The following is a 17,137-nucleotide window of genomic DNA, read 5'->3' as shown; positions in this document are numbered from 1 at the left end:
CCCCCACAAGAAGACTCCAAGAGCCTTGTATTGCCATCATGATTGTCAGTTTCATTTAGCACAAGACATTCACTTGGCTAGATATACAAGAATAAATATTGCTAAGAATAAGTTGTTTGCTCATGTTTTAGCCAAATAAGCGATAAAAAAAGGACAGTGTCTTATACGCATGTGGTAACAGATTAGTGACAATTCAGAAGAGAGAATAAGCTCATCCACTGTACCCCTTCAAGTTACCGTTATTCTACTTCAAGGGACCATTAATCCAACTGTAGATTCTGTGGGTTGCCACGCTTGGTAAACATGTCCAAGCCAATCACCTCAGCTATCAGATTTACTTTGCGGTTATGATTATGGCAGAGGACTCCAAGGTTAAGCATGTTGGGTCTCGATGGCATCTGCTATATGTAGAAAGGCCAGCGAGTCACATTTTTACCTACGTGCTTCTTAACTGAGGCCATACCTAATGCGGTTACTCCTCAGGTCTACACTGTCTACATTCATGCACCATATAAGGTCACTGGCATAAGCTTACCAATAAATTATTAATGTACCTGCCTAAATTATGAACATGCACAATTGTAGTCCCACTGAAAGAGGGATATATATGCATCTTTGTGATCCATAAGTTCTAAGCTTCCACCTCTGAGTTCAGTTTCAGTCAACAACTTGTATCACCTCTGTTTCTTAAGTAGGGGCAAAATGACACCATCAAGTCTTATTGATACTTCGGTGGAATATGTTCAGGTTAGAGTGGGAGGTAGGACAGTAAAGGAAGGGGATAATCAACCTGAAGGAGAAATTCAATGTCTAAGGTTAAGAACAAGTACTAGAAGAAAGAAACCAAGTCTGTGAGTACTTGAGGTACACTACTTGGTAGAACTCAAAACATCCATTCAGCCCATATACAGTTCCATATTAAAATATGGAAAGGCCATGCGAGTATGCCAAAATCACGGTGTTCCTGTTGACAGCTGAAACCGCTTTAAGACATGCTGGGAATATATGGCTCAGAGAGTAAATCCTGCTGTATATTCAACAGCTAATCAATCTGCCAATTGACAGATATGGCACTTTAGTCAGTGGCTATCTTGAAAATCTGCAATGGAGACAGTCCTCTTGGGACTATGTTGGCTATCCTTGGCCAAGAGAGATGAATTACAGAACTACTGTCAGTGGTCTACAACCTTCTGGTCTCTGAAATGTTTGCCATTAAATTTTAGGTATGTTTCACTATGTAGACACGGCAACACCCTAAGAAGTGGTTGATCGACACAAGAACAAAAAGCAAATTGGTTGCTTACCTCATATAGAAACAGAGCATTATCACAGATCATCTCCCTGGCATTCACTACTTACTTATGCCTACTACCCCTTCTGCGGTATAGGCACTCAACCAGGACTCTCCAGTCACCTCTATCATGGGCTTTTGTTTCAATCTGACTCCAGGTGTAACCCCTCTCCCTGCAGTCGGCCTTGATGCCTCGGCACCAGGTGTTTCTTGGCCTTCCTCTTTCTTTTCAAGCCTTTTTCTTTTACTTTTCCTGGTATAGAGCACAGGGAATCCGAATTGACACTATCACATGTATAGTTAGATCAATTGAAGAAAGAAGGGTGTCCACTGTTTGATCTTGACCCACATTGGTAGTCTTTAATAGGAGCAACCTACTAACCCTTCATCAACACCCAAAGCACTATTATATGCTGCACACATGTATGAATGAGTGTTGATGCAGTTAACTGTGATGCTAGAATGCTAGGTACACAAGAGCTCTGTGTGGCCTTTGAGATGCAGGAAGTTGAATGTAAAGGCAAGAGAGGATAACAGCTCCTGTATGATATGTACATACCATACCTAGAACAAAGCTACATTTGTTCCACAGTTACAAGCCACATTACTACATTGCTTTTTTTCCCAATAACTGACCCGCTTGCACAGCAAAGAATGGCTATTGTAGGAAATCTGCTTTTTCTGCATGGCCACACTTGGTTTTTGCCTTTAGACCTCAGTGCACTTTACCCCCCATAACAAGTAGTACAGTTCCAATGCTAAACACAACTGAATTGTCATACTCCTAATTGGCATATTTAACTTGCCTATAGGTTGCTAGTATATTGTATAAAGTATGCTCAGCTCTTGGAAGTTAAAAGCCAATAGCGGACTGCAGCACCTATTGTGCCATACAATATAGTGGCAGTGCTAACATGGCCTCAAGCCTACCACTGAAGCGGACTGTACCATTGTAAAGCACTCACTGCAACTGCTCATAATAAACCCTTCTGACAGGTACACTTTCCCTTCTAAATACTAGTAAGGCACCTCTATGTGAGCCTGTGGTATGCTACAATTAATTGTGTTTGAATATATGCATATAATTATATTGTATGCTGTATTGCTTGCATTACACCAATGTTGCTTGTATGACATCAATGTATTCTGGAAGGAGAATGTTGGTTAGATTCTTTGGTCAGAGCAGCTTGATTCCTGTCCTGGCTGTTGACCTGGCCAGAGCCTTCTTTCATTACTTCCTCTGTCGTGAGTAGTTTGGAGTAGAGAATAAACGTTCATCTCGGTGGATATCTTTTGGATTGGTCTCTTATTTGCCACCCTGCTACATTTTGGTACCAGGAGTGGGGTGGAAGGAGACTGTTTTCAGGATTTCAGCTGGCGATTGTATCAACTGAGTTTTCAACCCACTGACAAGTGCATGTATGAAAGGATATCCAGATCGTGAGGAGTAACATTATCAAGTTGTACATGGGTTTTCTGTCAGACTGTCAATTTTGAGACTGTCTGGGCAGACATTCAAACGGATAGATACAGAGAAGGGAATCCGGTGGTGTACATTTGAATTCAGGAACCATAGTCAGCGAAGCCATTGTAGCCGCTTGTCAACATTCTGGCTTCCGTGGTAACATTCTTCGGCTCATGAGTCTGGGAGCACACGAAGGTGCTCATTGGCTGATGCTATCAAGGAGTGTGTGAGGAATATGGTGATAAATTGTTTACGCTTCACATACTAATGCACTGACACCTAAAGCATGTTGTAGGCAGCCATTTTGGATTGGTCTTCTGTACAGATTATCAACAGTGAAACAGAGACTCACGCATTGGATGTTCAGCTGTGCCTAGAGTCAGGAAATTGATCAGCATGTAACGCAAAAGCTAAGTTCAGCACAAACAGTTTGAACGCTACAATTGCAAATAGCAACGTTTCAACCACTCAAACTGGTTATTAGTGGTACTGAAGGTAAAAGGTCTACTGTTGTAATTCTTGTTGGGTTATCAAGGATAATTTGGTACCAGTGAAACTATTTCAGTTTTATTTTTTTATATATTGCGTTCATACATACTGTAAATGGCTACCAGCAGAAAAGTAGTCCAGCCTCCAACTTTCCTACAAAGTCGAGGAAAATCTGTGGTAAAATGAAAACAATGGCTGCGCATCTTCGAGAATTATTTAGTGGCTATTAGTGCTGTAAAGCGCAACAATTATCCAAGGGCATCAAGGTGCTGTAGTTAATGCAGACTGCCGGTAACAGCATCGCAATGAGATGGTTGAGGAGTGTATTGTGGCTTTGTGGGTCCTAACATCTACTTGCGATTTGTGAATAGCGTGGACATCTACATCTGTGACCCATCTGCTTTAAAATGCTTTTTAAAGAAGATTCAGGAACGATTATTGACTTGCAGAAATCCAATTTTATCTGAAGTCATCGATGTAGCAAAAAGCGTAGAACGATCTATTGTTTCTTCACTGGCTTTAGAGAAAAATTAAGGGTTTTCTCCTGTGGGGGTGCATTATGCATGACGAGTGTGCAGTGAGTACCAAAAAATAAATAAAAGGTCAACTAGTATGTTTCTGCTGTGGTTCGTTTGCTCATATTAGTAACTCTCAGACTTACCCAGTTGTGAATAAAAGGTGTAATGCATGTAGAAAATTGGGGCATTTTCCAGTCATGTGCAAAGGAGGTGACCAAATGCACAGCAGAAACATTAGTAAAGTTAAAATTAATCAAGTTGAGATTGGAAATCTAGATGAGTAAACAAAGAAGTTTGAAAATGCTTTGATGGCAAGAGTGACATTTCAAAAATCAAAGGTCTACTTATGCAAGCAAATATAGATGAGGCGCAGTCAAGTGATGGCTGACTCTTGTGCGCCAGTAACTATTTTTGCAGATTTTACATTTTTCAAAATGTGGCCATGTGAACTTAAGTTAGAGAACAGATATCAATACCAAAGCTTTTGAGAAATCTGACAGATATGTTAGTTTACTTTGAGAACTCCCTGGAAAGTTTGGGCAGAAAAACTAAGATTCATGTGGCAGTCCGAGGGCGAGACATGGGAGGATGGAAAGATCTTGCCAAACTGGAAATAATTTTGAGATCTGGACATAAAGACCCAATTACTGTGGGTGAGTTACCTATTTGTGCAATTGATGCAAGGGAAGATTTGATAAAATTCAAGGTAAGGAAGTTTGCTGAAGTTTTTTAAAAAAAGACATAGGGAATTGTTTAGGTTTTGAGCAGAGTATCAAACTTAAGCAAAACACATGTCCAGTGGTTTACAAGTGATTCCTATTCCTTTAAGTGTTCGCTCTGAACTTAAGGTAGTGCTTGACAACTTAAGTAAAGAAGGTGCAATACAACTGGCAGAGGCCTCTGAATGGGTTTCTCTGGTTGTTCTTACAAAGAAAAGTTACAGAGAATTAACATTACGTGTTGATTTAAGGTCCCTCAATAAGAGTATAATGGTGTACTGTGATCCCCTTCCTCGTATACAAGAGATTTTAGCCAATATTAGTGAAGCCAAGTATTTCTTAACCACTGACCTCCACTCCATATACCACCAGATTTCTCCTGATAAACAATCACCAGATCTGACAACTTTTGCTCCACCGCATGGGGCTTACAAATATCTGAGGTTACCTTTTGGTCTGGCGTCAGCTGCCAGCGTGTTTGAAAGAATGATGGACTTCTTATTTGGGAACTTACATTGCATACAGTCTTTTCAAGGCGACATTTTGATTTTTACCAAAGATAAAGAGGAACATCTGGTGATATTGGAGAAAGTGTTGGGTATTTTAAAAGGGATTGGCATGGAAGTAAGACCTGAAAAATGCAAATTCATGGTACAAGAGGTTGACTATCTTAGGCACACCATTTCTGCTGAAGGAATTTGTCCAAAATTTTGTAATCTGGAGGTCATTGAAAATGCACCACCTTCTAACAACCTGATGGGTCTGTGCTGCCTGGAGTTGCATACAATAAAAACAAAACTTGCCACTGGCTCTTTTGATAGAGTTTCTCAGTATTACAGGTCTGTTAGATTACCTTCCAAATGATTGGATTATGATATTTCTTACTTGTATCTATTGTCATGAATTTTCTTTGTGTATAATGGAGATGTGTGTAGTATGCTATAATTAGTTATGTTTGTATATAGTCACATTATACACTAGATTGCTTGAGTTACATCAGTGCTGATTTTATTACATCAATACATTCTGGAAGGAGAATGCTGGTTAGATTCTTTGGTCAGGGCAGTTTGATTCCTGCCCTGGCTGTTGACTTGACCAGAGCCTTCTTTTATTGAATCCTCTGCTGTGGGTCGTTTGGAACTGAGAATAAACTTTTCTCTCTACGGCTATCTTTTGGACTCCTCTCTTATTTGCCACCCTACTACAGAGCCTTGTAGTCCACAAGGTATGTGTTAAGTGCTTCAAGAGGAACAAAGACGCCCGGCCCAGGCAAGTTGAGATTCTTCTTTTATTCGACAATAAAATAGTGTTGTAAATACAGCATGCCCCCCAGCGACCAGCAGATCCCAATCTCAGCTCCAACTGCCGTCGAATCCTCCGCACACACACGACCCACATTCCGCTCAGAGTCCTCATGCCGCAGCTAACCTCACGGCTGCACAAGACTCTGAATGAGAATATAACAGTATGGTTCATGAAATGTAAAAGTAGGACATCTACAAGCTTAATATTACTGTGTACCTACAGTGACAAGCCCATAAAAGCTATTTACAGATTGAAATAGTAATACCTTATGTCAGGAATGGGCCCAGCTAGAAAAATAATTAACTATTTTTTAATGGCTGTTAAAAATCCAAGTTAAAGATGAAGTTGGATTTACTAATAACTCTTAAGGAAAGTAACCTTTAGAAAGTTACCCTTTACCCGTCTGAACTATCAGCCACATAATTATCATGATCTTCTGCCAGCTCTCAGCCTGTGCTCAGCCTTATTATATAGGTGTGAAAAAGATGTGAAATGCCACCCAGGAACAAACAGTAGGCTCATGGAGTGGTCAGATTAGTAAGTGCTACTAGGCCATCCTACCATCTCTGGTACCCCTCTTGCAGAAGACGTCCACCTCAGTTCTAATTTGTTAGTCTTCCAGAAATATCTAAACACGCTATAATTAAACTCCACATTACGATCAAAGAATAACCTACACCATTTCACTTTCAGTTCTTTTGTTCCTCCGGTTTGATGTATACTGTTACATGTAAAGGTCTGCTACCTATGTGGCTGGGTCCATACAAGTAGGTAGCGCGTCGCTAAAAGGTAAATCTTGTAATTCTGTGAGTAGCTGCATACCCAAAGATTACTTAAAACTAACTACTAGTGGCATTGTTTTCAGCCCATTTAATGAGTTTCCCGCCTTACAGACCAACATAGGGTGCACTCTAACGAAAAGAGGGGCTATAGCGAAAATCACTATACAAGGTTTCTAACTAGCTTTAAGTTAAGCATCAATTAGAGTTCTTTTACAGTTGGGTGCCAAGGTGTAATGTTGGTGTTTTCTGAGCATGAATGTGTTCACAAAGGAAAATGCAACCCTGGGTGCTCCTAGGTTCTTATCACTCCCAACTTTAGAGCGAATGCACCTCCTAACCTGGGCCTCAGAAAACAATACAATAGTGAATGGGTGGAAAGAGGAAGGAAGGTGGCAAAGGTTTTCTTTACCCTCAAGGGAGCCTGGGTTTCGTCCCCTCACCAAATAAACAGCATACTGAACAGCTTTACTCACTTTACATAACCATGGTTAAACTAAAACTAGATTTTCATTGCTTTAACAAAAGGAAAAATACCACCACGCAAATAAAAATTACCTTTTTACAAACAAATCCCTTTACTCCAAACTTCCAAGTAGCGAGTAAAATACTTCTCAGGTACCTCATGTTGAGCACAAATTCCTTCTTTAAAGTAGGCCTCCAGGGTAGTCATCAATGGTATACAGGCATGTGCACCCAGAGAGAGTGGTGAGTGCACCCAATATCATGTTTTATAGCTGCCTCACCTCAAACAAGTAATGGTAGCAAATGGGCTTGACACTTGCAATTGAGCACTGAAAAGCAGATAATACCCATGTAGTTTGGTTTTGAACGATTAGCAGAGTTTGTTCAGCACAGTATTAAGAATTAAAAAAAAGTTTGAGTAACGTCAAAGTAAAGAAAGATTTATTTAGGAACATTTTTGTAGTGCTTTACTGATTTTCTGTTAATTGGTGGCTGGGACTCAAAATGGAAACAGGTGTACAGATTTATGGGCCTACATAGACATCTCCTAGTCAATCATACTAAGAGACCATCTTCCACATACAACAGCTGCACAAGTACTGTGGCTAGCCCCTCGCCCAATGCCCTAAAAGGCTTTTTATGTCAAAGTATTTATTTACTTTATGTAATATGTGGAATGGAGATAACGAAAAGAAGAAAAAAAAAAAAAAACACACACCTTAATGTCTACCTGTTGCTGTTCTTTTTCAGACAAGATTGAGGGATGAGAGCAATGTACAGCACCCGTCAGGGATTTGAAAGGGAAGCAGCCTATGAGGGAGAGAGCAAGAAAACACATACACTCAGCTGGAGTGCTGAATGAAAAGTAAAACCAAATAAAGTAGTTATCTGCATGTTGGAAGTGGAAGAATACATAAGTTATCAAATCAAAAGAACGCTAAGGAAGGGTTACTCCAGGAGAGGGAGAAAAACCACCCAACTGGAAGTGAGCAAATGAGATATGAAAAGACTGCCAACCAATAGTAAGGAAAGGGTTAACATAAAATAAGCAAAATGTAACTATATTATCTACAAGAGGTCCTCAAATAAATAAGTTACACGTTTCAACAAAAGAGGCGCATTTCTTCCTCCTTCACACGTTAAATTAACTTCCTTGGAATGCTAAAACAATGACATCTATACAACTTAGCAAAAATTATGCTTTTTGGACAATAAAGGTACAAGACTTAATGAAAAGTTTTTAAAAAATGTCAGTTTCACAGTAACATTATAATTTTACAAAGAAAAATAAAGCAGCATAAGAGTTGTAAATACATTTAAAAAAAAAGAATTAAACATAAAACGATCCACATCGACAAATCATTTTTCACACACAAAGTAATACCCCTAAATAAAAATCGTGAAGCAAAAATAACATTTCCCTTCCACCTTGTTTAATATGGAGTTAACAGGCTGATAGCGAGGGAGAAAGCGCTGCCGCTGGAGATAGCTGGGAACAAAACATGTCAAGAAAACAATATTTCACAAAATAAACCTTTGTTGACAAAAAAGCGCAACTCCTCCTCCCCTCCCGGGGGCTGACGCCATTTTAGATTGGGGGGAGACAGAGTGGAAGAGGGGGGCTCTGTTAAACACCACTCCACCTCCTCCATTCTCAGGATCCCCTTCGCCAGAGGCAGCTGGGTAGTGATCCAGTGTTGGCCAAATACCTGGAACCTAGACTGCTCAGCCACCCATTCCTTTTCTCCCCAGCCGTCCCTCCCCACTCCGGCTCCTGGCCCGAATGCCGCTCGCAGCCATTTGCCTCGACTTTAAGAGAAACCAGTTGGCCAATCAGCGCGTACGCCGGGCGTGACGTGGCGGAGGGCGCGCCTGCGCTTTGCGCCCGGCCCTGGCAGTAAGATGGCGGCGGCGGGCTCGGACCTGCTGGACGAGGTGTTCTTCAGCACCGAGGTGGACGAGAAGGTGGTCAGCGACTTGGTGGGATCCCTGGAGAGCCAGCTGGCGGCCTCAGGCCATCGCGGACAGGGTGCTGAGGGTCGTGGACTGGGGGGCCATGGAGCCCCTGGGGGGGCGGCCGCGACACAGGGGGACAAGACAGGTAACACCGGGGGTAGTAAGGAGGGGGATCCAGAGGGCACACTAAGGGGTGGGGGGACAGGGCAGAAGGACCGAGAGGTGCAGGGGGTTCAGAGCGTGGGGAGGTGTGGTAGTCCTGGGGCACGGAGGGAGCATGGAAGGACGAGACGGGTGTCAGAGAGACGGGGGGTCGGAAATCCCAGGAAAGGGGTTATGGAGAGGACGGAGGGCAGGGCAGAGGGGTGTCGAGTCCCTGGGTGCGCTGCACTGGGTTACATGACGAGTAGCAGATGTAACATGGGGAGGTTGAGTAGGACCTGGACATAGAGTACCTTGGGGGAAGTAACCGCGGGGTCTAAGGGTAAGAACTGGAGTGAAGGCGAGTTACTGGGAGTAGAAAAAGTGGTCCCTGTTGTGGGTAGGACCCCTTAGGGACAGTAGTAGTGGATGTTGGGTGCGAGGAACGCGCAGGCGAGGGGCCAAGGAATGTGGGATTTACAGTTCACAACATCATACTCCAGGCAATGCCCCAGTAGGGGCGGGTGATCGGACCTAGGTATGCGCTGAGGTTTTTAACACCATTAGTGCGCGGGTTCGTTTAGTAGGCAAACGCAGTGGTCTCTCTGATCCTGCAGGCAATCTCACTGCTCTGGTTTATTGGTTAAAGGGTTTCGTGAGAAGAAAGCTAGGGACTGTACGAGAGGTGCCCCGGGATAACAAAACCTGTGAGCCTAGAGAGTCGCGCTTTAAACATTGAGCAGGGATTGTTGTGATGAGCACAGGTGATGACTGGTATGAGTTCCAAGGGGTGGCGTGGCTGAGAATAGAGTGGATTCGTCTATGCACAGGGAAACCGATGGATTTGGTTAGCCAAGGATCTTGGTGTTTTTGTGTGCATACGGTGTTGGTGGTGTGCAGGACACAAGGTGAGCACGAAGTGATCGTTTGCATGAGTAAAGCAAAATAACGTCGAAGGGGACTCAGAAGACACACGAACGTAGTAGGTAATAGTGCTCTGTTGGGAAGAAGCCTGTGTCTGGTTGAAAACAAACAAGGTGCTGGGGACTCGAGTGGTTTGGTCAGGTTTAGACTGGGCGCTGTCCTTGGACATGTGATTTGAAGTTCGAGGTCGGGTATATAGTATTGGTGATCCTATAAAGTGGTCTTGACTGTGGTATGCATCACAGTGGTAAACCTAGTGATAAATGTATCTAGCAATGCAGCATAAGTGGTGGTGCAAACCAGATGTTTGCTACCTTGCATCAACTGAGCAACAATAGATAGAAATGCTTTATTCAGTCTGAACTCAAGTGAATTACTAAATGCTTTATTCAGTCTGAACCCAAGTGAATTACTGTACCCTTTCCGTTATATGTAAGTCGACGATATACGCTGGGGCATAGAGAACTAACTCGGAGAAGAGGTCACTAACATTGGACAAGCAGCTGGGATAATGGACGTTCAAGAGACTCACCGTTGGTGACAATGCTGGTGGCGAAAAAATAGGAAGCGAGTAGCTTAGTCAAACTAAGGATGTGTACGAAGGAGTTTCGGGAATTAAGTTAGGCAAGACATCCAAGTAAATAAGCCGAAGGCATGTGGCACCGTGAAAGATGTACCCACTGGGATGGAGGACAACATAAAGGGTAAACCGCTGCTGGCTGTACAAAGATGAGCCCCCACTTGGGATGGGATGCTCTTACATTGAGAGGAGTGATAGGAGCACAGAGCTGTTGTCTCTCACTAATTCTATTTTTGTCTTGCAGCAGGAGTCCCAGGCTCTATTGTGATAAATAACGCCCGGTCATTGTTGGACCCTGGAGCCTCTGCCAAAGCAGGAGTCTTGGCATCAAAGCACGGTGTGTCAGGCAACGGCAAGATCCTGGGCGGTCCTTCGGCCAACGTGCAAACTTTGAATGGGAGCAGTGTGGTAATGGTGAATTCACACACTCCAGGAAGTGCCCCTGCATACTCCAGTGGCACACCCTCTACTACTACACCTGTCACTCTGATCAACAATGGACCCAGCTCCTCTGTGCTGAAGGGGGGCACGCAGGGGCCAACGGGCACAGTGATACAAGCATCTTTTCTTGCGCCCCCTGGAGGAGCAGGGGGGGTCCCATCGCAGCAGCCCGGTCCCCCCAGCAGTACCACTGTCACCTTGGTGAGACCACCAATCCACGCCACGCAGAATGGAAGCACTGTGATAAATTCCACTCTTGGTATGACAACCCCTGCCCATAACCAGGGCATGAAATGCGAGTCCCCAAAGACCATCGTCCAGGCGCCCCCTCCTCCACAGACGATGGCCACCACGGGGAGCAATCTGGTTATTGGGCAGACTATGCAGGTGGGGAACCCTGGTGGGGTCCCACCTTCTGGACCTACGGCACCTAGCATGGGCAAGGGTGTGGTTAATGCTTTGAACTTGCCCAGGACTCCGACAGTGACTGCAGGCGGCATCAGGGCCACCATCACCCCACCAGTGCTAGCACCTCGCCTGCCTCAGCCCCCTCAGACCCAACAGAACATCCAGAACTTTCAGCTGCCTCCAGGTAAATGCACCCTTTTTTATTTGTTCGAATTCTTGGAGCCACCCCTTCTACGGTGGCAGTGGAACCTGTTGGCAGTGTTTTAGGGTATTGGGTTGAGGACGATATAGAAGGGACAAATGTACCACTTGTATTGGTGTTCAGCGATCCATTACTGTGTATTTTGATATTAACTGCAGATTGTTGTCAGTTGAAGGAGTCGTACTGAAGGTTGACCCATAGAACCTTGCGATAGTGGTATTTCCCACGGTCCCAGAAAATCTCATCCCCAGTTTTTTTGTCTTGAGCCACAATAACACATAGTCTGGTGTGAACTGTAGTGTCTGGCTGACTATTCGACGTGTCTTGGGTGACCTGAGCCAGGCTGGGTGTGGGGAGATGTTACCTGTTGGTATAGCATAAAGTAAACCCCTTTGTATTTATTATGCCTCTCAGTCGCTCGACTTCCTTATTTTGAGGACATTGAGTGACAGAGCTCACCTCGCATGCCCCACTGTCCTTGCATGCCCCGCCGCCTCCCGAGGTACTGTACAGCACCGCTGACGGACGGCTTTTCCTCGGATTCCTCGTACATAGCAGCTTTGCATTTTTGGTTTGCCCTAGCAGTTTCTCGGTACCCTGAAAACCAACGTGTCTTCCAATAGTGAAAGTAAACCGGCGTATCCTAGAATAGTGAAAGTCGTAGTGGCTGTGTTACTGAGCCTCCCCGCTCTCGCGCTTCTAAGGTATCAATAGCAAGTTAAGTGTTGGAAGACTGCGATGCATCTGTTTTTAAACGAGAGCGCTCTCAGTAAGAATATATGTCCAATTGTGCTGTCTCAGTATGAGTTCTTTGCAGTGTTCTCGGTACACGCGTGCTTAGTTGTTTGGACAGATGATCTTTCAAGCCAGTGCAAACACCGAGGTTCTGCTTTTACCTAATGCAGTAGCCAAACGTGAACACGAAGTGTTTGATATTAATGTACAAGGCGCGGTTTCACTGACGCTCTTGGGCGGTGGTCGAGCGGCTCTCTGTATTTGAGGAACAAGGGGGTGGGGGCGCAGAATATTGGAATGCCTTGGGTGGGTGTACTCTGCCCATTGTTCCGTATGCTCTCTCCCTTTAGTGGGAGACTTTTGCCCCGAGCGTGTGGGATCCTGGGTGTTGAGGCGGGCTGCTTGATTTTAGTGATTAAGACTGGATGGGAGCACATTGGTACTTGATATCTTGTGGGTTCTACGGTCACCGGAGGTTCTGGGTCTGTGGTGTTTTTTGTGGGAGTGCCTGCTGGTAAGGGGTGCGTGCTGTTGTTGCCACTACCTTTTGGGGCACACGTGTCACCTGGCAGAGACTGTGGGATGTCCAGGATTATAAAATTGTGTGGGTGTTTGGATATGTGGGACAGCCGCGGCTATTGCGGGGGCGTCCGTGTTTTCCATGTGCTTAGCCTAGCTATCTCGGGGTGACCTAATTTCTTGGCGCCACACGGGGGTCTCTCTGTCTGCAGTGCCTTGGGGTTGTCTGCTTCTTGGGGTAGATGTCGTTCCTGGGCGTAAGGGTGCTGCATCTTGTCTGTTGAAATCCTAGTTTCAGGTGTTGTTTTCCGAGTGTTATGGGGCGTGTTAGATTTGTTGGGGGCAGGGGGGTACTGTCTCCTGGTCCCGCGGTCCTCTGGTTCCTCGATCTCGGCGGGATCGGGTTGTAGGGGGAGCTGTACCCAACCTGGCAGCCTCGGGGTTCCTCGGCTGCTTTGGCAGAGGCGCACAGAGCGCCGCTTGCTGTCACTGACAGCCCTCCCATCCTTCACCTCCATGTGCCTCTGTTTATCAAGCTGTAATTGGTTAACGGGAGCCGGCTGCAGACTGTGCGCAGGAGACGCGCTGGGCTTTTCCTTCGGTGCGCTCCCGTGCGCTGCATCCAATTCCTCCAAGGCATGCCTTCTGCGTTCTTTTTACGAGTTTTATCTTATTTTGTGTCCCGTGCTTTGGAATAGTCAGGTACTTCTGTGCATGTTGGTTTTCCAGCCTGTTTTTTTTAAAAACGTTTATTCTGCCGCCTTATGAAAGTGATGCATTTACTTTGCTACCATGACTGGTGAGTATTTCTTCTGCACTTTCACGTGTATATTCGGAGTTATGAATGTGTTTTTGTGCTCCACAGCTCCGAATCCCTTTGCTGAACCGGTTCCAAAGTTTCTTACAGTATGTCTGTCTGATCTCTGTTGGGGCATTTGGGCACTTTAGTCTTTAGGTTTTAGAACTCTGCGGCCTGAAGTTTGGGGCATTTGGGCACTTTAGTCTTTAGGTTTTAGAACTCTGCGGCCTGAAGTTTTGCATCAAACTCGGGCTCCCGGTGATGGTCTGGGACAGTTTTAGTCACGCTATTATGATGGAATATGCCTGATATCCCGAATAATCGACAGAGGCACACGGTAGGAAAATAGTCCATATTGACGGTATGTTGACATTCACCTGGGCCTTGGTTCAGGTTTCAAAGCTCAATAAAGTTTTGAGGTGTCATTAAAACAATTGATTTTCACGTTCTTTTTTAAGCTGACAGCGAAGCGCCTTGCATCCTACACATTCCTCGTTATTTATGTCTCGTTTTGTCTAGCGCACTGCAAACTAATTAGTCCCCGAGATACTTTGAACCTTGCTCAAAACAGTTACATTAGGTACTTGGCAGCGTGAGCAAAGAAACATGCTTGCCCCGAATGTTACCCCGTTGTCTTTGGGGGAAAAAAATCGCAGTAGTCCGGGTTTTTATCCCTTAAAGGAATGTAGTATTACTGAAAAAGTTGCCCAGGATTGGAGAATGCAAAGAATAGGACCTGGATTTGTACAAGGCTATCTTCAAATGTTATTTTTTCTGTAATACAGAGGTAGTTAAGCACTAATATACGAAAGCATTTGTACAACGGGAAATACTTTTTTAAAATTCACATTCTAGTTATAAATTAGTCTTTTTTTCTGTTTCAGTTTTTGTCATGTTATGACGTGCCGTTGTATCTTGTACACTCTTTGGGTGTGTGTGGGTATATGTTTTTGGTAGTATACTTTGATAATGTGAATTACACGAATGCAGGTTTAATTGGAAGAAGGTGCTGTTTGTATTTTAACAACAGAATTGGTTTAACTGCCCATTGCGAGCGGGTAGTCAAGGTGAACTATAAGTTTAGGCAGGGGAATGGTAATGGTCCTGAAAGGTCTTGGCACGTTTACGTTGGAGTATCATTTGTTCAGGCATCTAACTTTAGGAAAGTCAATCCCTATCCATGTTTTAACTTGTTCATGTGTTGTAAGCAGTGGATTATTACTTTGTGTGGGAAAGGCATGAGTGAAGCAGGGTATTGCAGCGCTCCGCATACAACATCAACTGCTCCAGGACACACAGGCTTAACGTAACTCAGATACGTAACTCACTGACCATTACGGCATCCATCAATAGCTATACGTCTGTCTGGCAATTCATTCCTTTATCAACTGAGGACACTTTGTACAGCTTTTTAGGTTTTGCCAACAAAGGAATATCACAGCTCAGTGAAACTGATGGACTTCCCTCTTCAATGGAAATGTGTACAATTCATCCCTCATATTACTCAAAAATGCCTCGGTGCCCTATTAATGGTGCTGCACAAGTGACCGTTACGATAACATAGTAATAGGAGTGGCATTGGTTTTGCTCTTAATACTTTGGTAATCTTCGTTACTCTAAGTCCAGGTCTTCTTCAAAATAGTCCTGTTCTTTCTGTCTCTTGGACAAGGATAAACTTGGTGCTTAGGCCTGTGAGATTGCAGTTGGGCAAGTCGATAGTGTAGATGGATCTTTCAGGGGGTCCGGAGCATGCCAGCTTTTCAGCTCCCCAACCCACCACCTCCCAAACAGTGATTTTGAATTCTTCCACAACACACAAAATGCCCCTTCCAAATTGGGTTAAGGAGTGAAGGATTTTGGATAATAAAAAAAAAACTTCTTTCTTTATCCTTATTTATATACCAGGTGTAGATCAAACTGCTCTTCACAGAACATGTTCGTCTGTATGTTGTTGAACGATACATGTCGGGTCCCTTTGGACGCTTTCACTACCTTTGAGCATATTCATATATAAGGTCAGAGATATCTTGGATCTTGCAGATGAATGCCTCATCCAGACAGTTTACATTTTTTTTTTTTTTTTTAAAAACACTTTTCTCTGCCTGTTAGTGGGAAGCATCAAAACATATTGTATCTGGTGCCTTCCAGCTTCAGCCAGTACTGCTCTATATGTCTTATTTCAGTGTTACCGTAATGTCAGTATGTTTATGGGTTAAGACCACTTTTTTTGAATGTTTTGTTGCCCTAAATACATTAGTTGGTTTTTTAATTGTCATTTTTGCTGGTGTAATGTGTCTCGGGATTAAATAAAGTTCTCTTTGGGGAAAGGTGTTGCTTCTTCAACACTCGAAATCCTCTTTCCATGTGAGATTATAGGTCAGTTATGCTTACTATGTATACCACTTATATTCCAGACAGAAATGCTCACTTGCACCAGATTAAGTATCTTCTTTATAGAGCACGTACATTCAATGTTTTGCACGCAAGGGTAGTGGCTGGGTTTGCAGAAAAAAATACTGTCCCTTTAATATGGGGGTAAAAGTTTGGTGGTGTACTCCAAGCCTGGACTGCAAAGTTGCTTAGGCAGAGAGGATATTTGCTGTCTATTTGCATGGCGCTAATTTATTAGATGTGCTCTTAAAGTACGAATAATCTAGCCTAAAATGGGAGTGGGGCAGCTTGGGTTGTAGGCAGGGGTGGCTCTGGAACTTGAACGTTTTCAGTATTTGGTAAAATATTAGCTAGTGTAAGATGATCTACTATAGTTGAAAGAGAGAACAGAGGATTTATGAGTAATATAGGCTTAATGCACAGGATCTTGTTTTTTGGGAGTCTCGTAACCCACACAGAAGATGCGTATTTCTCTTGCTTCTGATCTTACATACGAGAGCTGATTAGTTGATTCACTGGGTAACACTTCTTTTTAACCACTTTGTTTATAACTTTTTGGTGACTGCTACAAGATATGTTTCGATTTGTAGACCGCATATTCGCTTTTGATTGGTATGAGATATACCATCCTGATCTTTTGGAACATCATACATAAGTACATTAAACATACACTTTATGCCAATGGCTCATGGGTCTCCAGAGCATGAGTGTCCATCTGCCTCTGAGGCACAATCCGATGGTGATTACATTTTATTTAATCTTACATTAATTACGCTATCAATGTATAGTTTTCCTCCATTGTGCGATCTTTCTTCAAATAAGTTTTAAATGGCAGCCAGATGGCATAAAATTTGTGAAATCGGCTGTGAATGATTGTTGATATTTTTCTCGAGCATATTCCAAACCTTACTCCACCAAATAGTTTTGGGAGGATGACTTGCTGCTTTCTGCCTGTGTTGATTGCTTTCCAGCTGCCACCAGTAGATGCAGGGTCAGTCTGCCCTTTGTAG

General features: G+C 43.7%; 1 protein-coding gene and 1 long non-coding RNA gene across 4 annotated transcripts in view; one reads left to right on the top strand and one right to left on the bottom strand.

The window, feature by feature from the left end:
- LOC138303757 (uncharacterized) overlaps nt 1-8,828 on the bottom strand; it is a 123,653-nt gene extending 114,825 nt beyond the window's left edge. The window contains exons 1-2 of one of the 2 annotated variants that reach the window (XR_011205442.1): nt 8,566-8,828; nt 7,750-7,841 (exon numbers count right to left, since the gene is read on the bottom strand). This is a non-coding gene — a long non-coding RNA (uncharacterized lncRNA). The remainder of the gene's footprint in view (nt 1-7,749; nt 7,842-8,565) is intronic. The other variant, XR_011205443.1, reaches the window with a different exon arrangement.
- A 78-nt stretch (nt 8,829-8,906) lies between these two features.
- The window catches only part of TAF4 (TATA-box binding protein associated factor 4), a 262,275-nt gene continuing 254,044 nt past the window's right edge, over nt 8,907-17,137 (top strand). The window contains exons 1-2 of one of the 2 annotated variants that reach the window (XM_069243139.1): nt 8,907-9,132; nt 10,880-11,665. In XM_069243139.1, the coding sequence (XP_069099240.1) occupies nt 8,934-9,132; nt 10,880-11,665 (985 nt within the window). In that variant the 5' untranslated portion in view covers nt 8,907-8,933. Of the gene's footprint in view, nt 9,133-10,876; nt 11,666-17,137 lie in introns of both variants that reach the window. The other variant, XM_069243138.1, reaches the window with a different exon arrangement.

The sequence above is a fragment of the Pleurodeles waltl genome, chromosome 7 (assembly GCF_031143425.1).
Source record: "Pleurodeles waltl isolate 20211129_DDA chromosome 7, aPleWal1.hap1.20221129, whole genome shotgun sequence".
In the NCBI taxonomy this organism is placed as follows: domain Eukaryota; kingdom Metazoa; phylum Chordata; class Amphibia; order Caudata; family Salamandridae; genus Pleurodeles; species Pleurodeles waltl.
Note: the sequence above shows the minus strand (reverse complement) of the source record. Positions and strands in the feature narration are given on the sequence as shown.